General features: G+C 47.2%; 1 protein-coding gene across 2 annotated transcripts in view; it reads left to right on the top strand.

Annotated features, from left to right (window-relative positions):
- The first annotated feature begins 12570 nt into the window (after window positions 1-12570).
- IYD (iodotyrosine deiodinase) overlaps window positions 12571-25181 on the top strand; it is a 55366-nt gene continuing 42755 nt past the window's right edge. For both annotated transcript variants that reach the window (XM_073557660.1, XM_073557659.1), the window contains exon 1: window positions 12571-12816. In XM_073557660.1, coding sequence (XP_073413761.1) covers window positions 12627-12816 — 190 coding nt within the window. In that variant the 5' untranslated portion in view covers window positions 12571-12626. The remainder of the gene's footprint in view (window positions 12817-25181) is intronic.

The raw sequence follows: 25181 nt of genomic DNA, 5'->3' as shown, positions 1-25181 counted from the left end.
CCTGCGCAGAAAGGATCGAGACAGGCAAAGAGCTCCCCTACAGCCAATCATCACCAAACTGCCCCTTGAGTTGGTAGCCATGGACCATGTGAAGCTGGTTCCAACCGGTCAGGCTACATCTATGCACTTACCATTGTGGACCACTACTCAAGGTTCCTGGTAGTTGTGCCTGTCAAAGATCAAACTGCCAGGACAGCAGCCAGAGCATTCCAGCAGCACTTCTGTAGACCACATGGGTATCCTGAAAGAGTGCTCACAGATCAAGGTCCATCTTTCGAGGCAGAAGTGTTCCAAGAATTCTGTAACCAGTATGGTTGTAAGAAGATCCGGACAACACCGTATCACCCACAGACCAATGGCATGTGCAAGAAGATGAACCAGGTAGTGATTGACCTCCTGAAGACTTTGCCCTTGGAGGAGAGGAATCTGTGGCAAGAGAAGTTGCCCGATCTGGTGGACCTTTACAACCATATCCCAGTGAACTCCACCAACTGTACCCCAGCCTATTTAATGAGAGCCAGACCTGGTAAGCTGCCTATTGACTTGGACATGGGAGTCCTGACCCCAGAAGTGACATCAAAAGATGCTGACTGGGACACAGAGAGGCAGCAACAGTACAGGAGGGTTCAAGAATGTGTGGAGAAGAGTCTGGCCCAGGCAAGGCAGAAGCAGGAGAAGCTTTTCAATCAAAATGCACCTGCCGCTCCTTTGTTGCCAGGAGAACAAGTCCTGAAAAGGCAGAGAAGATTGCACAAGTTGGATGATCAATGGGAAGCTGAACCTTATACCATTCTGCCCTCGAACTTTGATAATACTAAGGTAAGCCTTGTGAGTAAAGATGGAGGAGAAACCTCAGCAGCAGTATCAAGAGATCATTTGAAGTTGTGTCCTGACCAGTTAAAAGAAAGAAAAGAAGAACCAGATAACATCCAACCCATAGTGGAAGAAGAGAAGGTCAGCACAGTGCTTGGAGAATTCCCTGCGAATTGGACTAAGGTGAACGATGCTATAGTGGTGCCAGTGTTGATATTTCCTCAAGTGGTAGCACAAGAAGAAGTGACTCAAGAAAATCAGGAAAATCAGGTAGCAGATGCCACACCAGCAGTGGAGCCAGAGAACCCTCGCCCTACCAGTGGTGAATCTGCCATACCCCTGGTGAGTCTAAGAGTCGGTAGGTGAATGCTACCCAGTTTGCCCACACTAGAGTTACGCAGGTCTACCCGCACCACACAAGGTATACCACCCTTTAGATATCGCATATAGCAAAGTTAATGTAAATGTTGAAATTTTGTAAATACGTAACTGTTTTCTCAAGTTTTGTGCCTACAGGTTGTCATGATCCCAGTGCAGGTTTTTGAGCTGCACACCGGGGGTTAATGTCTGGAGCTCTGTGCAGGTTTTGACCTGCACACTTGGGGTTAATGATTGTGGCCTCTTTCTGGTTCTGGGAGAGCTTCATAAACCCCTGGGTAGCCTCAATCCCTGCCAGTTATACTTTTGCCTTTGGCCTAGTGTGCTGACCCCCGTGTGCCTGTTTGTTGCTATAGCTTGTTTATATGGTTCTGACCCGCCTCTGTTTCCCGTTGTGAGTTTGCCTGTTGATTTTGTACTGCGTTATTATCTGTGTATGACTCATTGCCTGTGACCTGACTACTCTCTGCTCGCCCCTCTTGTACCTTGCAACTATCTGTGTATGACTCATTGCCTGTGACCTGACTACTCTCTGCTCGCCCCTCTGGTACCTTGCAGCTATCTCTGTGTGTGACTCATTGGCTACGTCCTGACTATTCTCACTGTCTATGCCCCTTGGTAACTTTGTCTCGCAGTTACTCTGCTAGGAATTGTCTTGCAGCTCCTAGCTCTGTGGAGTTTAAGCCATGCCTCTAGCAGTCACGTGCTTCAGGTCCTGCAGTTCTGAAGTACGCATCTACCCGGCTGCTGCCCGCTCCACAGGTAGCTTTGAGCACTGTTCGCTTTACTCAGGACACGCGCACTGGCTCAGTGAGCAAGTTCAGTGCGGTGTCTCTGACATTATAACTGGCCTACAATTTTTTTTTCTCTCCTCACTTCTGCAGCATGGACCCAATGTGTGCTTTATCTGAGCAGGTGAAAAGCTTGACTCAGTCATTGAAGAAGCTTAGTTTAGAACACCAAGCTCTGGCCCAGTCCCAACGGCGGGTTGAGGACTCAGTTCAGGGGGTACTTTCCGCAGGCTTCCAGCAGGTGGGGAATAGAGATGTCATTTTAGTCCCACCTGAATCCCCGGTTAAATTGCCAGATATATTTTCTGGTAACAAGGATGAGTTCAGGGGATTTAAGGAGGGCTGTAAGCTTTTTTTTTCTTTGAGACCCCGCTCCTCTGGGGATGAGAAACAGAGGGTGGGGGTGGTGATGTCCCTGCTTAGGGGGTCCCCACAAGCCTGGGCATTCTCACTTTCCTCTTCTGCCCCTGAGAGAATGTCTGTGGATGCATTTTTTGAAGCCTTAGGGCTTATTTATGATGAGCCTGATAGAGTGCGGTTGGCTGAGGACAAAGTAATGAGTGTCTGTCAGGGGGAGCACTCGGCCGAATGGTTCTGTACTGAATTCAGACGTTGGGCAGCGGAGATTTCCTGGAGTGATGCCGCCCTTCGGGGGCTGTTCCACAGAGGCCTGTGTGAACGTCTGAAGGATGCTTTGGCACTCCATCCTCCGCCTGACTCCCTGGAGGATGCCATGGTCCAAGCGGTTCGCATGGATCGCAGGCTGCGGGCTAGAGGCATTATGCAACGGGAATCACCCTTATTCTTCAGTGGAGATGAGACCCAGACTCTTCCTATGGCTATGGAGGTGAGCGCTGTCACCTGTGAGGGAAAGGAAAGAAGACGCCGCCGGGAAAAGCAGTTGTGCTTCTATTGTGGGAAATCTGGACACTGGAAGAAGGACTGCCCCTCCTGTCCGTCATCCTCCAAGATGGCGGGAAACGACTAGGTCTGGGTAGTAATCGAGGAGGCTACCCAGACCTTCAGGTACAATTTTCCTCATGTGCAAAAATGGTGCTGCAGGTGGAACTGGAACTTGGTTATGGTCCTGTTCAGACTACTGCTTTTATTGACTGCGGTTCGGCTGTGAACCTGATTGATACCAAGGTTATGACTCTTAATAAGATAGGGACAGTCAGGCTTCATGATCCTGTTAAACTTGTGGCAATTGACTCATCTCCTCTTACCCAAGATGGTATCTGTTGCAGGTCTGAACTTTTTTCTCTAAAAGTGGGTTCCACTCATGTGGAGAAACTAAGTTGTCTGGTGCTAGATAACTTGCCTGCAGGACTGGTACTGGGGATGCCTTGGCTTCAACGCCATAATCCTACCATTGATTGGGTTACAGGGGAAATCACTCAATGGGGATGCAATAATAAATGTGGTAACCGGGGACATCCTGTTAACGCTGTTAAATCCGTCTCTGTGTCGTCTGTGGATCTGGAAGGTATTCCGGAGTACCTGAAAGATTTTGAAGACGTTTTTTCCGAAAGTGAGGCTGAGGCGCTGCCACCACATAGACCCTATGATTGTGCCATTGATTTAGTACCCGGAGCCAAGTTACCTAAGGCTCTATTGTTCAATTTGTCTGGGCCTGAGCGCCAAGCCATGAAGGAGTACATAGCTGAGAGTCTCCGCAAAGGGCATATCAGGCCTTCTGTGTCACCTGTGGCAGCAGGGTTCTTCTTTATGAAGAAAAAAGATGGTGGTTTGCGGCCGTGCCTCGACTTTCGGGAACTGAACAAGATAACGGTTAGGAACTCTTACCCGCTTCCCCTCATCCCAGACTTATGTAACCAGTTAGCTGGGGCCCAATGGTTCTCCAAGTTAGATCTGCGGGGGGCCTACAATCTGATAAGGGTTCGGGAAGGGGACGAGTGGAAAACGGCATTCCTCACATCAGAAGGACTCTTTGAGAACCTGGTAATGCCATTTGGGTTAACTAATGCACCCGCTATTTTCCAAAATGTCATCAATGTTGTGTTTTCTGATCTGATAGGCCGTTTTGTTATTATTTATTTGGATGATATTTTGGTGTATTCCCCGGACAGTCAATCTCACTTGCAACATCTAAAGACAGTTCTCCAGAGACTCAGGGAGAACCAATTGTTCGCCAAATTGGAAAAATGTTCGTTTTTTGTACAGGAGCTGTCTTTTTTGGGGTTGATTGTGTCCTGTGAGGGGTTTCGTATGGATCCTAAGAAGGTGCTGGCGATCGCTGACTGGGTTCAGCCTCGAGATCTCAAGGGGCTCCAGCGCTTCTTAGGATTTGCGAACTATTACCGGAGATTCATTAAAGGTTTCTCACAAGTGGTGAAACCACTCACGGATCTTACCCAGAAGGGAGCTGATGTAAAAAAATTGGTCTGTACTCGCTAAGGAATCCTTCTCAGCGATTAAGAAATGTTTCATGTCTGCCCTGGTGTTGGTGCAACCTGACCCGTCCAAACCATTCATTGTGGAGGTGGATGCGTCTGAAGTGGGGGTGGGGGCTGTGCTGTCCCAGGGTCCGGCCACCCTTACCAATCTCAAACCCTGTGCCTTCTTCTCCAAGAAGTTCTCTTCAGCTGAGAAAAACTATGATGTAGGCAATAGAGAACTTCTTGCGGTCAAGCTGGCGTCTGAGGAATGGAGGCACTTTTTGGAAGGGGCGGCTCACCCTATCACGGTTGTTACGGATCACAAAAATTTGGCATACCTTGAATCTGCTAAGAGGCTTACTCCTAGACAGGCCCGTTGGTCACTTTTTTTTCACGATTTCAGTTCTCAATTACTTTTCCAGTGTCTCCCCCTGAGCCGCCGTCCTCCATTCTTCCCCCAGGGGTGGTAGTGGCGGGGGTCTCAACTGAGTTGGAACAAGAAATCCTAAGGGCTCAGGCCCTAGCTCCGGCAACCAGTCCAAGCGATAAACTGTTTGTTCCAGATTCATTGCGGCCTAGACTTCTGCAGGAGTTTCATGATTCTAGGCTGAGTGCTCATCCAGGTATCACGGCCATTAGAGAGGCAGTAGCCAGGGGATTTTGGTGGCCTTCATTAAGGTCCGATGTCAAGGAATTTGTTTCTGCTTGTGACATATGTGCCCGTTCCAAAAGTTCGCATAACCGACCGGCTGGGGAACTCATACCTTTACCGGTTCCTGATAGGCCATGGACTCATCTTTCCATGGATTTTATTACCGGCCTTCCACCTTCCAGGGGCAATACCGTGATCTGGGTGGTGGTGGATAGGTTTTCTAAACAGGCCCATTTCATTCCCTTGGCAGCATTACCTTCAGCAGAAACGTTGTCAAGATTGTTTGTGCAGCATGTGGTCCGATTGCATGGGGTACCCCTGAATGTTGTGTCTGACAGAGGTGTGCAGTTTGTGGCCAAATTTTGGAGGGCGTTCTGTATGAAATTGGGCATCTCACTCTCCTTCTCGTCGGCATATCACCCGGAGAGTATTGGTCAGACAGAACGCACCAATCAATCCCTGGAACAAATTCTCAGGTGTCTGACCTCTGCCAGACAGGAGGATTGGGGTGATGCATTACCGTTGGCTGAATTCGCTTTTAACAACCGGGTGAGTCAGTCCACCTACATGTCCCCATTCCTGATTAACTATGGCTTTAATCCGCATTTTGGGGAGTTTTCTCGGGTGGATTCCGGTTGTCCAGGAGCAGAGGGGTCCGTTCAACGGTTAAAAAACCTCTGGGCTGAAGTCCGGCGTAATATCTCTCGAGCCCAGGGGAGATACAAATATTTTGCGGACAAAAAGAGAGCCTCGGGAGACATGTTTCAGGTGGGAGAGAAGGTTTGGCTCTCCACGCGTAACATCAACTTAAAGGTACCGTCAGTTAAGTTGGGACCTAAGTTCATTGGTCCGTACGAGATTATGGAGATAGTCAACCCTGTGGCATATAGGTTGCGTCTCCCCGCCTCCTTAAAAATATCTAATGTGTTCCATAAGTCTCTGTTGAAACCAGCAGGATCTGTCAAAGAGAACTCTGAGACTGTTGTTCCTCCAATGCTGGTGGAGGGTCAATTGGAGTATGAGGTCGGACATATTGTGGACTCTCGGCGGGTGCGCCGCTCTTTGCAGTGCCTGGTCCACTGGAAGGGATATGGACCAGAAAAGCGCTCATGGGTCCCTGCTCGCTCGGTACATGCAGATCGCCTGGTTCAGGCGTTCCATGCCAAGTACCAGGGAAAGCCTGGGGGTCCAGAGGCCCCCCGTTAAGAGGGGGGTACTGTCATGATCCCAGTGCAGGTTTTTGAGCTGCACACCGGGGGTTAATGTCTGGAGCTCTGTGCAGGTTTTGACCTGCACACTTGGGGTTAATGATTGTGGCCTCTTTCTGGTTCTGGGAGAGCTTCATAAACCCCTGGGTAGCTTCAATCCCTGCCAGTTATACTTTTGCCTTTGGCCTAGTGTGCTGACCCCCGTGTGCCTGTTTGTTGCTATAGCTTGTTTATATGGTTCTGATCCGCCTCTGTTTCCCGTTGTGAGTTTGCCTGTTGATTTTGTACTGCGTTATTATCTGTATATGACTCATTGCCTGTGACCTGACTACTCTCTGCTCGCCCCTCTTGTACCTTGCAACTATCTGTGTATGACTCATTGCCTGTGACCTGACTACTCTCTGCTCGCCCCTCTGGTACCTTGCAGCTATCTCTATGTGTGACTCATTGGCTACGTCCTGACTATTCTCACTGTCTATGCCCCTTGGTAACTTTGTCTCGCAGTTACTCTGCTAGGAATTGTCTTGCAGCTCCTAGCTCTGTGGAGTTTAAGCCATGCCTCTAGCAGTCACGTGCTTCAGGTCCTGCGGCTCTGAAGTACACATCTATTCGGTTGCTGCCCGCTCCACAGGTAGCTTTGAGCACTGTTCGCTTTACTCAGGACACGCGCACTGGCTCAGTGAGCAAGTTCAGTGCGGTGTCTCTGACACAGGTAACCTGTATGAGTTTCCTTTGGAGTTTGTTTTATGGACACTGAACCACAGGACTTGTGTGTGGTCAAAAAAACTTTACCATTTGCCCAGGAATGGACCATGGACATTGATGCTGGACTTATCCTCATAGGACCATTTTTTGAAGCACTTGGTTTTTGTACATTTTTCATTTTTACATTTTGAACAAATGTTATTATTGTAACTGTTTATATGTTATTCATGTTTTCTTTTGTTCAGCCCAGGAGTGCTGACTTGCACTAGGGGGAATGTGGCGCCCCCAGGAGTATGGCCACCACAGTGGCTTTGCCTTCCTCCAGGGGGGGTAATGCCAGGCTTGGAGGCTATGATGGGTCTCTCTCGCAGTCAATCCATACATGCAACACAGTTCCACTCCAGGCCAGCAGGGGGAACTCTGAACCAGGATTAAGGGGAGGGGTGCCATCTGAGGGCCAAGAGGAAGGAGTGGTCAGATAGTCTGTGGAGGGTGAAGTGTGCAGGTGGGTAGAAAGAAGCTGGAGGTTGAGCTAGGAAGGAGAGCTCCCTCGGCTTGAGAGCGCACGAACTGGAGCCTGGTCTCCACGGCTGTACGGATACTAAAGGTCCTACAGCAGATACCAGAGGAGTAGGAGGCTGTAAATACCCTACTCCCATCTAAGACTTGAGGCACAACAGAAGCTTGAATAGAGAGCCAGGACTAAAAAGGAGTCCCCGAGAGAGGCTACAGCTGTCTGCCATGCAAGTGAGGGAACATCTGACAGGAGGAACTCTAGAGTTACTAAGTACTGGAGTGCTTCACACCACAAGGCGCTAGGAAGGAGACTTCACAGCCCGTCTGTGAGAGAGAATCCCTGAGTTGCTTCCAGGCTAGCCTGCTCCAATACCATCTGTAATCAGGACCCTGGACTGCAGTTATCAAGTAAAGGTACATAAATTGCACCCCGCTGTGTCTTGTCTGCTTCCTACCCTTACGGCACTGCTACATCACCGTGCCATCCACCTCTACACTGCCCTGGGACATTAGCCCTGCCTGTGGAGGGCTATACCATCACTGCTGCACCACACCATCTGTCCCAGCGGAGCTGTCTGCAGCGTCGGCTTAACATCTCCCTTGCCGAACACCACAGGTGGCGTCACGAACTATTCAATTCCATTAACCACACACCACCATTGACATTGGGCGCCCATGGCCACAGACCGGGTCACTGCTGCTGTGACACATCCCACTGACACCGGCCCGGTACCGAGTACCCCACAGCCCTGGGAGGGCGACCCAATATTCTTCCTGATACTGTTTAATTTACCAGAATTGTCCCCTGTAAATAAACCTCCCCTTTAACTGTTGGTCCGTCTGTTCCGTGGTGGCATATTGCCATTACTGCACACTTTTACACCGTCACAGCCAATGGACTACTACCCCTAATATCCTACATCATCCCATCAAAGCCACTGGATTACAACCCCTAATATCCCACATCATCCCGACAGCCAGAGCCACCGGACAGCTATCAATAATATCCCACATAATCCCATCACAGCCGCCAGACTACTACCACTAATATCCCACATCATCCTGTCAGAGCCACTGGATAACTACCCCTAATATCCCACATCATCCTGTCAGCCAGAGCCATCGGACTACTAGCCCTAATATCCCATATCATCCCATCAGCCAGAGCCACTGGACTAGTACCCTTAATATCCCACATCATCGCATCAGCCAGAGCCACCGGACTACTACCCCTAATATCCCACATCATCCCGTCAGTCTCGGGTCAGAACCAGAGAGCTGAGTGGAACGGTCCTAACTTCCATACCGGGGATCCCTTTAAGAGAGGCCTGGTGTAAGAACCAGAGAGCTGAGTGGATTTGCCCTGACTTCCACACCTGGGATCCCTTTAAGAGCAGCCTGGGGTCAGAACCACAGTGCTGAGTGGAATTGCCCTAACTTCCATACCAATGATCCCTTTAAGAGGCCCTGGGGTCAGAACCACAGCGCTGAGTGTAACGGTCCTAACTTCCATACCGGGAATCCCTTTAAGAAAGGCCTGGGGTCAAAACCAAAGTGCTGGATGGATGTGACCTGACTTCCATACCACTGATCCCTTTAATAGAGGCCTGGGTCAGTACCAGAGCATTTGAAGGCAATTGCCCTACCTTCCATACCGGAGATCCCTTTAAGAGGGAAGATGTGCCTATGGGATGGAGGATGTGTGATGGGGATATGGGAAGGGAGGGGGGAATTAATTTCTGTCATGTGCTCCCTGCTCCTTTCTGAGGAGCAGACAATGGCTGGGAGCTTATGTTCCCGGGTATGCTAGATTTCTCCCTCCCAGTCACTGTTGTTGTGAGTTCATTTTCCCCTTCACCATTGAGGTCTGATGAACTCCCTCTTCTGGTGAAGGAAGGTAGTGAGGCTGATCACCAAGCACCTGAGCTGGATGATGATGACTGGGTGACGGGAATTTCTGACTGGATATAAGGCAGCCGACGCACTTCTGCCTTGCTGGTGATCTCTCTGAGGGATTCTAGGAGACCAGTCTGATTCCTGCTCCTCAAAAGATAAGTTCTCTGCTCTGTTTTTTGCATTTTTGTTTTGGTTTTGTTTTTCCTTGTTTTTCTGGATTTCTGCTATTCCCTGCTGGGGTGTGCTGAATTCCTTTTTGCTCTGTCTTCAGAAAAGACCTGAGTACTGATATAGTCTTTTTGAAGCCTAGCGTCTTCAGGGCTTTTTTCCCTATCAGCTGTTGGCTCTTTTGATAGGGTTTTGGCGGATTACAGACAGCAGCTTTTCTATCCTGTCCTTTGTAGTTAGCTTGGGCCCCATCGTTTGCTCAGCCTATCTTTCTATCTGTGTGAGTGTTTTTTCATCTTGCTTCACCGTCATTATATGTTGGGGGCTGCCTATTGCTTTGGGGTCTGCTCTGGGGCAGTTTAGATTTCCCTTTCTGTCTTTAGGCTATGTAGTTCTCCGGCTGTGATCGAGGGGTCTAGGGCACCGTAGGAACCCCCCACGGCTACTGCTAGTTGTTGTTGATAGGTTCAGGGGTCTGTAATCCGATAGCTGCCAACTTCTCTGGTTTTCTGAACTTAGCTAGTATTTCTGCTTTTGCCTCCTACGGTGACTCATTCATAACACACTGTCCGCTGAGGTGTTGTCGTGGAGTGAGAAAACTGTTGCTCATAGCAACCAATCATAGCTCAGCTTCTTTTAAACAGCTCTGGTGAAATGAAAGATGCTTCGTGATTGGTTGGTGATACACACACACACATTCAATTTTATATACCATATATACTCGTGTATAAGCTGAGATTTTCAGCCCATTTTTTGGGGCTGAAAGTCCCCCTCTCGGCTTATTCACGAGTCATATACCTGGGAGTCGGCGGGGGAAGGGGAGTGCCGGTGTCAGAGACCATAGTGACCCCCCCAACGCATCTCTGCAGCCCCCCCGCTTCTCCCACGGTCTCCCTATCTGCCTTCAGCGGTCACGTGGTACCGCTCATTATACTCTTGAATATGCACATATTCATGAGTTTAATGAGTGGTACCACGTGACCGCTGAAGGATGAGCTGCCAGACACCGTGAGAGTCGGAGAAGCGGGGCTGCAGGGACCGTGGCAGGAGGGGGTAAGTATATCGAATATTCACCTGTCCGGGGTCCATCGCTGCTCACCTCTGTCTGCTGCATCCTGTGTCAGTGACGTTTAGGCAGCAGGGGGTGCAGTGACGTGGTTAGTGCGCGCTTGCCCCTCTGCTGGCTGAACAGTCACTGACACAAGAAGCGGTAGACCTAACGATGAGCAGCGATGGACCCCGGACAGGTGAATATCTCAGGTGCCAGAAAGGTGATTATGGCATTTGTTTTGCAGCAGCATATGGGGACATAATATATGGAGCATCGTATGGGGACAGCATATGGGGGCATATTCTATGGAGCAGCATATGGGGGCATATTCTATAGGGTAGCATATGGGGCATAGTCTATGGAGCAGCATATGGGGGCATATTCTATGGAGCAGCATATGGGGGCATATTCTATGGGGTAGTATATGGGGGCATATTCTATGGAGCAGCATATGGGGTAGCATATGGGGGCATAGTCTATGGAGCAGCATATGGGGCATATTCTATGGAGCAGCATATGGGGGCATATTCTATGGGGCAGCATATGGGGGCATAGTCTATGGAGCAGCATATGGGGGCATAGTCTATGGAGCAGCATATGGGGCATAATCAATAGAGCATCATATGGGGCATAATCTATGGAGCATCTTATGGGGCTTATTCTATGGAGCATTTTATGGGGCATAATCTATGAAGCATTTTATGGAGCATCTTATGGGGCATATTCTATGGAGCATCTTATGGGGCCATAACCTTTATGGAGCATTATATGGGGCATATTATTCTGTGGAGCATCTATGGAGGCATTATTAACCTTTGTGCAGCATTATATGGGGTGTATTTTGTATGGAGCATCTTATGGGGCCCATCATGTACTGTATGGAGCATTATATGGGGCTCCTGATTCAATATGGATATTCAAAAACATTTAACCTACTGATGTCTCAATTAATTTTACTTTTATTGGTATCTATTTTTATTTTTGAAATTTACCTGTAGTTGCTGCATTTTCCACCCTAGGCTTATATGCGAGTCAATAAGTTTTCCCAGTTTTTTGTGGCAAAATTAGGGGGGTCGGCTTATACTCGGGTCGGCTTATACATGAGTAAATACGGTATATAGATTTATTATTGTAGTGCCATTTATTCTATGGCGCTTTATATGTGAATGATAACACCAAAACTTTTTCTCCACTCATGGTTAGTGGTTGGGTGGAGCCATTTATTGTCAAACTACTGTGCTTTCTCTTTTTAAATCATAATGATAACCCAAAACATTCAAATGACCCTGATCAAAAGTTCACATACCCTGGTGATTTTGGCCTGATAACATGCACAGAAGTTGACACCAGTGGGTTTGAATGGCTACTAAAGGGTAACATCCTGAAAACTAGCGGTGTGGCTGTTTCAAGATGCACAGTAAGGAGGCACTTGAAGAAAAATGGGCTGAATGGTCGAGTCGCATGATATCAGGCCAAAATCACCAGGGTATGTGAACTTTTGATCAGGGTCATTTGGATGTTTTGGGTTGTTATTATGATTTAAAAAGAGAAACACAGTAGTTTGACAATAAATGGCTTCACCCAACCACTAACCATGAGTGGAGAAAAAAGTTTTGGTTTTATCATTCATATTCTCTGAAAAAAGGCCAAGAAAGCAAACATTCTGCAGGGGTATGTAAACTTTTGACAGGAACTGTATATACACACACATACGTGCACACACAAACACACCCTTTACCAGACCCACATATACCCTGTGACACATTTGAACACATTCTACGATGACAGACGCTTCCTCTATTTACTGTCTGAAGCCACTAATATCGTATTAGGATCTCAACTGCTTCAGAAAAGTCAATTACTTAAACTAAACAAAACCCACTCATCTCTCTTCACTGAGCCGTAAAAAGTTAAGAGTTCAATGTTACAGTCTCAACCAAGCAAATTGTGAAATCTGAACAACATTCCTCCCCTTCCTGTTATCTTTGCTTTTAAAGCAAAACAAATGGTAAAGAGATCTAGTTCTGCGTGAATGTCAGGGAGGAAATCATGGCTTTTTTCTCATTTTTGAGTCCGTTTTTTCTTGCTGTTATATGTGTGTTAATAATTATCATTTTACAAAGTATGAAGAAACCAGAAGGGCAAAAAGAAAAAGCAGAAAAGATGACTAAAGCAGAATCTCGTCCATGGATAGATGAGGATCTGGAAGATGGCACTGCGCTCCCAGCAGAGGAAGATGGTAAGGGACGGCAATGTGGGCGAGTTGTTATGTAGTCAGTGTGGATTTGTAGGTGACCCAGCGAAGCTCAGACAAAATAGATAAAAATGTTAACATCAAGAATGAAATATTATGCCTTATTCCTTATTCACACTTCAGAGATTTTTCACATTCGCAAAAAAATTGTACAAGTATCATCAGTTTTTGGGATCTGAGTTTCATCAGTGTTCGGTCAGTGTCTGTTTTCACCGTCAGCGTTTCATCGGTGATTTTCACATAAGGATAACTAAATAAACCGCAAAGCTTCTTCTATTAACTGCAGTGATTGACTCAGACCCATACACATGTACTGCTACTATTCATCACCGATAAAAGGCAGACATGTCCACGTGATTTTTGCACGGACACATGGTCTGCAAAAAAATACAGACATCTGAACGACCCCATAGATTACAATGGGTACGTGTTGTATCCGTGAAAATCACTAATAGAACATGTACGTGAAACATGGACGTTTAAGGCCATGTGCACACGGTGCGGATTCTGCTGCGGATCCGCAGCATTTCAGGCTCTGTGGGTCCGCAGCAGATTTAGCTGTGTTGTACAGTGCCATTGTTTTCAATGGTAAACTGAAAAACGCTGTGCACATGCTGCAGATTTTTCATGCAGATTTGCTGCGGGTTCAAATCCGCAGCATGTCAATTCTTTGTGCGGATTCCGTTGCGCTTTCACACCTTCTCCATTGTAGAGGTGTGAAACCGCAGGGCTAAACAGCAGGCTAATCCGCAGGCTAAACCGCAGGTAAACCGCAGGTCTTTTGACCTGAGAAAATACCTACGGATTTTTCCAAATCCGCAGCACCTAAAACTACGTGTGCACATAGCCTAAATGAGGCCATAGCGTTTGTTCACATGTTGCGATTTTGCTACATTTTTTTTCTGTGGACAAAACCTTCTCTCTTGGCAGTAAAGAAACTGCTTATAAAAATCATGTTTGATGTGTTTTGTTGCATTTTTGCTGGGGTTTTTTGTGTTTCTTTGGGTAGAAATATATTTGTTATTTGCCTGCAGTACATGTTTAATAAAGTTAGTTTTATTCACAAGAAATGCAGTAAAAACACAAGGCTACATTTTTGCAGCGTTTTTGCACTTTCCCATTGCTTTTTATGGTGAAAAAACGCTGCAAAAATGCTGAAAGAAGTGACATATTGCAGATTTTAAAAAAGGAGCAGTTTTCCAATTCAGCTAGAAAATAAATACAAATGTGGGCATGAGATTTCTGAAATCTCAAAACTTTTGCTGGTATTGTAAGAAACAGCTTTTAATTTGCAAAAAAAAACAGCAAAAAGATGTAGCAAAAAGCATAACGTGAGATCATAGCTTTATAAGGGTAACATTCCACCAGATGAAGCTGCTTTAACACCAGGGATTCGACGAAGAGGTGGCCATATACTGTATATCAAACTGCATACTTGTGGTCACGTGACTGCCTGGTCTCACCACTGGAGAATCCTGACAGTGCGCTATGCACGCAGGGAGGATTCATAAGTCTGCAGCCACATACAGTGACTGCAGGCTTACAGCAAAAGACCGGAAAGCCCTTTAAATGAAAAAAGAAAAATCAATAAAAGCTTGGCCTCACTGTATCTATAATAGCCTGGAGAATCATGATGACCAGTTATTTATATCAATCATACAATGACCACTGTAGATAGCACCTCATCCCCAAAAAAAAAGGAGGAATTGCATTTATATGTAAAGGTCGGCCGGGGCCGTAGTCATGGCTGAGGACACTGGGGCACCTGAGCCCTGGCCTCCCTTCACAAACACACTACATTTGGAGCTGATGAGGTCCACCCTCAATTTCGTGGGGTCGCTTTTGGCCTTTGGTGAATGATCAGAGACAAAGCCGAAGTATAATTCAAAATACAAAATTTTACTCTTGGAACTTCGCAGTACATCCTGATCCAGTACTGCATTTACAGCAGTATTCACATCACACAGCACTTCTTCCTTCCGTTCCTTACTTGCTCTGTTACATGGCTCGAGATCAGGTCGTACTGCTCTGTACATTTTCTCTGTATTCTCCCTGTGCAGCCTGGCTTACTTTGAGAGTTTCCCCAGCCGTTTCACCCCGGCCATGAGGATGTCTGCCCATGCTAGGAACTGCCGCATGATGAGTAAATCGCCTGTCTGTCATGTCGTGTACTCCAATGTAGCTTCTTCTCTTGAAACGTCTGTAGCTATAGCTATGCTACTTGCACTTCAACTGTAATTTTACTGCTTCTTGCTCTGGCTGTGGTGATGCTATTCCCCACATTCTGGATGACTGGACACTCACTTCTGGAATACTCTGCGGGGTATCTAACTTGCCTGAGTCAGAGGCTACCCGAGCTCTATCGGTGTCCTTACCCCCACTTCACCTAACCAGGAAGCTCCCTTCCCTAAAACTAAGTGACCCCTCCTATATTAACTATCTACATTCCTACTATACCCTCTATTGAATACATGCAGAGCAACAGAGAGTTTTTTTGATCCTATTACCAACAATGTAGTAAAAATAATTGTACAAAAAACGGTCAAAAGACAAGCTTCCGTAAAAAGTGAAAATTGTCTTGAGTGTAACAATCACTTAACTACTAATATCAAAAAATTAGTGCTAATAAATAGCATTTTAAGAACAAGCGGGCAGCAATATAACCATAAAGCCATGGAGGGCATCCTAATCAATACATGCAGGCGTGCAACTAAGTAAACATTATATGCTAAAGTGCATAGTGCAATATGTAACAGCATAATACATTATTTTGCACAACCCAAAGGTATCAGCATCAAATACAGGCAGAAGTAGGGGGGATAGGAGGCAGGGAAAGTTTTTTAATGTTGTAACATAGCGTGCAACACTGATCAAATCATACCAATATATCCACATAAGTTATTTTCCCACTATGTAACGATCAGTGAGCAGCACCTCAAGGTCAGTCTAAAGAATAGCCCCATTCCATCCTTACCCATGCCTGGGCCCAGTACAAAGCGCATATTATTTTTTGTAAATGTAAATTTAGTATTGTCTTAATCATACAGATCCATAGAATGAAACATCTTCCACTTTAAAAAAAAGTGGACCCCCAAGCACTTTCATATATGCAACATCACAAATAGAGCAGGTACTCACCATCCTCATGTCCTGCGCTGCTTCTCTGCCTCTGATCCGCTCTCAGTGTTTAGGATACCGCTGTGCTGTTATGTCAGCAATACTGATGAGCGAGTATACTCGTTGCTTGGGTTTTTCTGAGCATGCTCTGGTGTCCTCCGAGTATTTTGGCGTGCTCGGAGATTTAGTTTCTGTCGCCATAGCTGCATGATTTGCGGCTGCTGGACAGGCTGAATACATGTGAGGAATGCCTGCTTGTTATGGAATCCCCACATGTATTCAGGCTGTCCAGCAGCCACAAATCATGCAGCTGAGACGATGAAACCTAAATCTCCGAGCACGCCAAAATACTCGGAGGACACCCGAGCAATGAGAATACTCGATCATCACTAGTCAGCAACTCAAATCATGGCTGCAGCCTATCACAGAGATCACTGAATGTGCCGACATAGGTGGCACAGGCTGCCAAGTTCATTAATAGGCTGCAACTGTGATGTATGCTTTTAGCCATGGCCCTGAGAGCAGAGCAACGCTGGGGGCATCACTGGAGTGAGGGAGAGTAAGTAACTGCTATGTTTGTTACACATAAAGTGTTGGGGTCACTTTTCTTAAAATGGAAAACCAATTTAAGATAACATATATTTACTGCTCAGTGAATGCTATAAAAATGTAACCAAAAAAACATGGCAGAATTGATGTTTTTTTTTAATAATGCTCAAATAATTTCTTTCCATTTATCAAGACATTATATGATAAATTAAATTGAGTTGTTGAAAAAGTACTCGTACTGCAAAAAATATGATAACACCCATAGTAGACCCCCAAACACTCATTCCCCCACAGCCCTCCCACACACAGTATGATAGCACTACAGTGCATTTCCTTCAACACAGTATGATGTACCCACAGTCCACCCACATAGTAATGTATTCCCACAGCCCATCACATAGTATAATGCTGTTGTGGAAACGAAGGGCCCCCACCGCGTGACCGGGCCGGAACCAAGGGGACCGTCACCTAGGTTCCGGGGGAAACTGTTCCCGGGGGACAGAGTTCAGGGATGGACGGTTGAGATGGACAGATGGGCTGGGGGAGGAGCCAGTATAAAAGGGGCGGGAAACGCTAGTCACCGTGAGTCAGCAGACTGGGACAGAAGCAGCAGGAGACCGTGGGAGCGACTGAGAACAAGAGCGACTTATCAGAGCCAGGAGAGACATTCCTCGGGGACATTAGAGGAACGGCGCCGAGATGACAGTCCGAGAGCTGCTGCCTCGCTTCTGCCCGCGGCCGCTTCTGCCCGCGGCCGCTGCCGCCTCGCCCCTGCCTGCGGCTGCAGCCTGCCTGCGGTCACTCACGGCTGTTGCCGCCTCACTCTGGCCCGCGGCTGCAACTTGTTCCCCGCCACCCGCGGCCGCCCTGGTCCTACCTGTGGCTGTGGCAAGTCCAGTGCCGCCACCGGCCACCACTGTCCCGCTCCGGTCCGCGGCAAGGGTGGAGCTGTTGCTCGCCGCGGATTCCCCGTCGCAGCTGGTAGCTGCGCAGGTGGCCTGCCCCTCGCCACCTCACATCGCTGCCGCTTGCCCCAGTCCAAGGGCTGCGGTCTATCCATCCAAGGACTCCTCCGGGGCCTGTGGTGCTCCAGTGTCATCGGAGCGCCAGAGCGCTCGAAGACTTCGTCAACGCTTCAGCAACTGGGCCCAGCGACTGCTACGCCGAAAGACCACCATCCCGAATGGCGAGGGACATCTGGACGGCTAACTTGACTATATAATTAAGGACCCATAGTCGGCCATACCGCGGCCCTATAGTGACCGGCTCTTGCCAGACGTAGTCGTGTTCTACCCCGTTTGAGTTTGCGTGTATAGAGCCCCTGCGAGGGCAATTCTTATTACCCCTTTGGTTGGTTAGGCTACAACTGAGGACAGTTACCTCTAGACCTATAAATGTTAATACTAAAAGCACTAAACCATCTCATGCCTCGTCACTGCGTCCTGCGAGTACCACACTGTCACAGCCCTTCAACTCAGTATGATGCCCCCACAACATCCCCAGGCATAATGCTCCCAATGTCCCTTTACACACAGTAAAATATTCACACATTCCCTCTAGACATCATGACATACCCATAGTGACCTCCACACAATATGATAACTCACATATATTGATGCTGCCATTTCCCCCCACACTGTATGATGCCTTTACAGGCACACCCACACAGTATGATGCCCCAACGCTGTACGAGTCTCCCCACAAAATATTATACCCCCACAATTCTCCCATAGTATAATGCACCCCAAAGTTTCTCCCACACAGTATTATGTCTTCCACACAGTATGAAGACCATAAGCCCTGACACACAGTATGATGCTTCATAGCGTACATCCCAAACAGTGTGATGACCCCCCATGATAGTCCCCTAACGTACAATTTGACAATCCCACAGTGGCAACCACATAAGCATATCACTTGTCTGTTTGCCCAGGCACATCCCTGATCTCTGCTACTGACTTGGCTTCTGATGCCAGTCTCCTCATCTGAGAATGTCATATGACCAGAAGGTCCCTACAGGTTTTTCAGTCTGTACCCGGACAGAATGGTCGAGAGGGATCTGATGGTCCCTTTCTCCTCCTTTATATTCAACTGTATTGTGTCCTGAGGACACAGAGGTAATTGAAGTCAGGTACAGCAGGACAGCTCCCTAAATCTGGGACTGTCCCATGGGATATATGGTTGGGAAGTAGGGAGTGATATAAATAACACCACCACCAAGGCAGTGTAATCTTGTTCTCTGGAGTGTTGAATCATGTTTTATTATCAGGCAATCTGGTTTTCAGGATTTGGACTAGACCTTTTATATTCTGTGAATAGTAATTTTAAAAGAAATTTGTCATCTCCAAAAGTGTAATTTATCTGCTGATATAGTGGTAAATAGCAAATACATAGCCATGGGCGGACATATCACTGATGCAAAAAATGTGAAAAAATGATATGGTGTTGTAATGAATATTGGAGATATAATTTTATAAAAGCCTCTTTCCTATGTCCAGCAGGGACTCAGCCGGAAGTACAATATTCTCAAAGCCTCAAGAAGAAAGCTGGCATCTAGCTTAGGGGGGTCAAGCCTCCAAAGGCTGTGAGTGGCAGATCTCACATCTTGAACCAGTAAGCTCAAATCTGAGCAAAGGCTTGCAAGAAATTTAGAGTCATGCTGAAGTTTACCAAAGGACATTCTAGAAAAATAACTCCATAATTACATTCTCGAGATCTCTGCAACGGACCCAATTCCTCCCAGGGTCTCGATCCATTCTAACACCCCAGGGAGGGAAGATATGTAGACTGGCCAGTAGAAACCAGATAGCAAAGATGTGTTTAGTCTCAACGTGTAGCAAGGGCCTGGCCAGATCGAATGGCACCAAAACTACCTCCCTAGGACCGTCCATTAAAGAGTTATGACTCATCTTAGGTTTTGGAGTTTTTAGTTTCTAGAGGCAAAGGGAGGGGATTTGAGTTCAGCCCAGAGGTCAGGATGGGAGTGACTCAAAAGGGATAGAGTCTAATGTAAGGCCATGTGGTTGCTCTCTCTGTTATGCATGCCATCCACTTAGAAAGGGGGATCACGTCGAGTAATGTGCTGTGAATGACCTACCATCCAGCTGGCAGACCATGCATGGTCGAACATCAACCCATTACTTGACATGATCCATGTAAGCAGTTACATCGTTTGTCCTATCACTATTGTATTTGCATATCTGATCATTGTAAATGTATAACCATTGTGTATATAGTGTATTGGTTAGTGTGCCCATAAGGCGATTAAATATATAATTTAACCTTGGGATGCTCTTTTATCTCGATCCACGAAATCACATGTCCATTTCTTGGTTTAACTTTCCTACCAGGGCTGGTTTCTGGCCTGATATAATCCCGTTAATGTACCGGGCTTAAATCTAACGAGGCACTGGTGGCAGTCCTACTGGGCTGGCAGCGCTCTGTTTCACTGGTGCTAATGAAAGGGTCTTCTCAGCCTGTCAGGGTTGTGAGCGAGTGTGGTGCCAGGTCAGTGACTGTGTGGATCACATCCTTTCACTCCCCATGCCTCCCTCGGCCCATGTGGACAGGGGGCGTCTGTGCAAAAATGTAAAAAAGCTGACCTTACCTGTCCCCTGGGGGTGCGGAATATCATGAAGGTGAATGTGAGAAGATCACATTACGTGATCCATCTGTCGTAATAGTGACATCTGGCAGGGTGGCGAGGTACGGATTCATCACAGGTGTCATCAATCTTTTGATCAGTGTGCATCAGTGTACGGTCCATGTGTCCGTTTTTATCATAAGTATGTCATCAGTGTTTTTCATACATGGATAAATAAATTACAAAGCTTATTTTATTCTTTAAAATGCAAGATACGGAGAGCACATGAATGTCACGTGTATGCTGTCTGAGTGTGGTATGCATTTTCCATGGGCCCACAGACTCGTATTGCCACTTTTCATCCATGAGACATGTCTCTGTGAGCTTTCCATGGAAATACAGTCCATGAAAAAACACAGACATATGAATAGCACTGTAGGCTATAATGGGTATGCATTCTATCTGTGAAAAGAAAAAACAGATGAAACAAGTACATGCAAAACAGACATCTAAACGAGGCCTTAAGTTGGTTCACTGAAAGAGTGGCTACAGGGAGAAAATGATCACCTGGACAGTGCAAGGAGCTATGACAGTCACCACTATGTAATGCTGTTATTACACCCCCTGCAGCATAACTCACAGCGAGTTTTGCACACACACACACACAGTGAAGACGGCTATCAAACAAGGTTCAAAAGAAATAATAACAGCATGCTCAATGTATTGTGAACAGTGACTGTCGCAGCCCCAGCTCCGTCCCAATGAATGAAAGTGAGTGGCTGAAGTGAGAATATAACTTCATTTTCTCCTTGTAGCCACTTTTCCAGTAAATCAGCTTAACCTGGTTTAGAGAGGACCTGGCTGACATCAGATTTTGCTTTTATGTTTCCCTCTCTTCCTTTTAATATTCCATTTTGTTTGTTATTTTTTCTACAGTAAATATGTAGGGGAGAGAGCCCCGGAAAAGGGGCTTGCTGTGTATCCGGGGCGGAACTGGGGGGGCTGTCACCCGGGTTCCCAGGGGGTATGTTCCCGGGGGAAATGATTGCAGGCCAGGACCAACAGTCGATCAGCAGACATGGGGGCGGGATAAAGAAAGGGGGCGGGGTGACTATAAAATGAGCGATGGAGACCAGCAGGAGGGACTCGGCAAGGAGAAAGACGCGGGAGACGAGAGACAGGAGAGACGGGGGCTCACCTGACCAGGAGGGAGTACTGTGCCGAGCAGCAGGAGCTCCAGCAAGACCCGCAGCCGCCACTGCCCCGCTCCATATCGCAACTGCGGCCTGTACAGTGAGACCCACGGCCGCCACTGCCCCGCTCCATACCGCGGCTGCAGCCTGTACAGCGAGACTCTGTCTCTTCTCCCAACGAAGCAACCCCAGTGGAGGGGAACCGGCCTGGGACCTGCATCATTTCCCCGGCACCAGGACGTAGGAACGCGTAAAGTCTGCATCAACTCTTCTTTGACTGGACCCGGCGGCTGAGATGCCAGTCAGACATCTCCCGGACAACAACTCTGCAGGACATCAGAGATTGATAAGTGACACTTTGTTTCCATTTATAGTTAGTCCAAGGACCTGTAGCCGGCCGTATCGTGGACATATAGTTATCGTCTCGCGCCGTACTGTTTAGCATTGTGTACCTGTGTATTTGTGTCTGGCTTCCCTGCATGGAAAACCGTTGTTAGCTTTACTCTTTATCCATATATAAAAGTTAAGTTTGGCCTTTGCTCTGTCTCCGGCTTGTCACTGGATCCTGCGTACCTGTGAGTATCACAAATCCACCGTATGGTTCCAGAGATATGGAACTTTTTATTTAATGCTATTTTTTATAGTCCTTATTAAAAGGGTGTGTCTTTAGACTGCTCCCACGGGGACAGTAATGAAAAGCCCAGTAAAAGTCTTGACTCTATATACCTTTTTTACCTGATTTTACCATTTTTGCCACACTGACTTTTTGAACTATAATTCAATAAAACAAACTAGTGATTGCTTCTTTATTATGTAGGTAATATATTTTATTTACCATTTTTTTGCTTGTTTGATTTGTTCATCACAAGTATTTTATGCACCTGGTGATTGAATTTCTCTATTATTTCTACAGTGTGTTTTTACCATATGTGCTATGAATGCTCCCTGTACTGTTTCTTTTGTCTCAAAATATCTTTTACTGAAGATATTTCTACTAAAATAGAACAATAATTTATAGCAGTGCCAGAGAAGCTTCTGATGCAAGATTGTGATAATTATATAAAACGTAGCTGCAGCTTTAGTTTAAATTTTCTTCTGCATACAGAAAAATTCAGGTATAATGTTAGACTTAACTTTAGTGCTGTACTTTGTACTAGTTATAAGGAGATTGTTTTACAGATAGTAACTAATATAGTAATAATTAGTGTAGTGCAGCGGTATTCACACTGAGCAGTGATGAGGCAGTCACCCAGCAAAGTTCAAAACAAAAGTCTCTTTAATGCTCAACTCACAGCAAAACACAGCACATGAAATCCTCCGGATCGCAGCCTGGAACCATATCCTCCAGATTGCAGTCAATAAACATGCCAGTCCACCTCCGGGTCACAGCCAGGCACAAGACAGTCCACCTCTGGATCGCTGCCAGGCACAGGACAGTCTACCTCCAAGATCTGTTACCAAAGATGTAAACTCATTTATTCAGACTGGCCTACCGCCTCAACACATTAACCTATCTATCCCTGTGTGGCACAGTCAAAAGTTTTACCATAACCAGGTTCCCCGTATCATGTTCCCACATGCTTTATGCATCTATTAGCCCTCTGTGTCCGTACTGTTACCCACTTAACATTATGGCTGGTCCAAACAATCAGGGCAACTGTTACCACCCACCTTTCGTGTCTCCCCTTTTTCCCTCATAGAATGTAAGCTTGCGAGCAGGGCCCTCATTCCTCTTGGTATCTGTTATGATGTATGTGATTATTGTTATGCTGAAATGTCTATCGTCTGTACAAGTCTCCTCTGAAATGTAAAGTGCTGTGGAATATCTCGGCGCTATAGAAATAAAATGTATTATTATTATTATTATCTGTTGCCATGGGTGTCTGCACCGCCGTCTATGCCATCTACTGAGCATACTCATGGGACGATCTCCCATTGGAGATCGGGAGTCATGTGCTCAGGTCCTGCTCCAGATCTCATTGGTCCATCTCAGAGATCTGGAAGCTTGCAGAAGGTTCCGGCTGCTATAAAAGGCGCGCATCGGTGTTCCGCCATGCGCTAGTATAGTCTTACTTGCTGCTGTGTGTATGAGGATGGATGTATAATTCTGGTAAATGACTCATTATGAAACCCCTTCCCTCTGATATTACGTATGTGGTTAGGGACTGAGTTTAGAATCAGTGCCAGCGCTCCTCTGCTGCAACTTCCACAGCTGCTAGCGTCCGACATTGCACTTGCGTCTTTGCCTTGTCGTTTAGCGGCAGTGTCTACACCGCGCTGCAGTAGCAGCCCTCCATAGCGTCCACAGCCGCGATGCCGCACACACAGTAGGTCTAGATGGACGTAGTTCCGCTGTCCCGGGATACCCCTGTGACCTAATACCGTGTGTGCATTTATACTGTGTACTGTGACTTCAACAGGCTCAGTCTTTTGTGTTTTTATTTGATTGGCATCTCTGTGACTTAACAGAGATTGCTTGGTGCACCTGGGTGACATTTAACCCTGTGCACATTACCGCCATATTGCTCCTGCCACCACTTAGCAGCGGTTATATCACCTACTGCACGGTGGACCCCAAGCGGCGAACGCACTTTATTATTATTTTTATTTAATGCGTTCCGCCGTTCCTAACATTATATTACCGCCAGGGTCTGGCTAGTGATGGCAGAACAGCAGCAACTCTTACAGTGTATTCGGCAGCTTGAGGGCCTCCAAACTTGCAGGAACCTCTCTAGTAGAGAGAGCATCTTTAACATGCTCCCCCAAACCTCACAAAATACAGGGATGAAGGCCTTGTCAGACCACTCCAGCTCGGAAGCCAGTGTCCAAAAATGGATAGCTGAAGAGCTGATAACGAAGAGCTGATTGCCATTTCCACCCACTCTTCGGATAACGAAGAGCTGATTGTCATATCCACCCGCATTGATCTCTGTTTTTCGGAGCGCGGTATGGCGCGTGCTCAAACCAAACGGAAGGTTACCTCGACTCCCAATTTGTTTGAGCCTCTGGAACTACCCGAGCCAGAGGTTCCACCCCCAGAGCCCATGGAGGTGTCTCTCACCGTTCTCCAGGCGCGTCCGGCACAAGACTCCAGTTGCTGTTATCATTGTCAACACGCTGTTTCTCAGGACAACAGTGCCGCGCAACGGCCAAACTCTGTGCCGCCGAGCAAGACCCTTGTTCCTCCTCTCCTTCGGCCGAAGGTACTCGCGTGGGCACATGCGTCCAGGAGGGGTGGTCACAGTGGCTATATGCAGACCACAAAACTCCTGGCAGGGTCTTACTGGTGGCCGCACAGGGCTCGGGATGTTAAAAAATATATTCGGGCCTGAGCCTTTTGTGCTCAGAATAGCCTCCCCAAACGAAGGGTGGAGACGCCTGCCGTCACACGCTGGCATTCCACTTTAACTTCCTCTCCCGTCATCTCCCACGGGTCCCGTCTCAAACCTGGCGACCTTGCCGCCCCTGATGCCTTCCACTTGTCCTGGGTCTCTCTGTCAGCTACCAGGACATCTGACTTGCCTTCGGACGAGTCTGAGGTCTATACCTCTGATGGGCACAAGTTGCTGGATCAGAAGGCTCAGGGGGAGGGGGCCCTAGGAGGGGGGGTAACGATAGGCGTCGGATTTCTGCGTTTACTCTGCAGGGATCCAGACCCTCACATTCTGCAGTCTCCTGCTGTTTATCTACTGCAGAGGAGATTGTAGAAGAGATTGCCTTGCAGCAAATCTCTCCTGAGGCTAAGTCCTTCTGTCCTCCTACTGAGCATGCTCATGGGACGATTGGAGATCGAGAGTCATGTGCTCAGGTCCTGCTCCAGATCTTATTGGTCCATCTCAGAGATCTGGAAGCTTGCAGAAGGTCCCGGCTGCTATAAAAGGCGCGCATGGGTGTTCCGCCATGCCCTA

Source organism: Dendrobates tinctorius, unplaced genomic scaffold (genome assembly GCF_039654945.1).
Source record: "Dendrobates tinctorius isolate UK_male_01 unplaced genomic scaffold, ASM3965494v1 ptg000250l, whole genome shotgun sequence".
Classification (NCBI taxonomy): domain Eukaryota; kingdom Metazoa; phylum Chordata; class Amphibia; order Anura; family Dendrobatidae; genus Dendrobates; species Dendrobates tinctorius.
The sequence above is the reverse complement of the archived record's forward strand: the minus strand, read 5'-3'. Positions and strand labels throughout refer to the sequence as shown.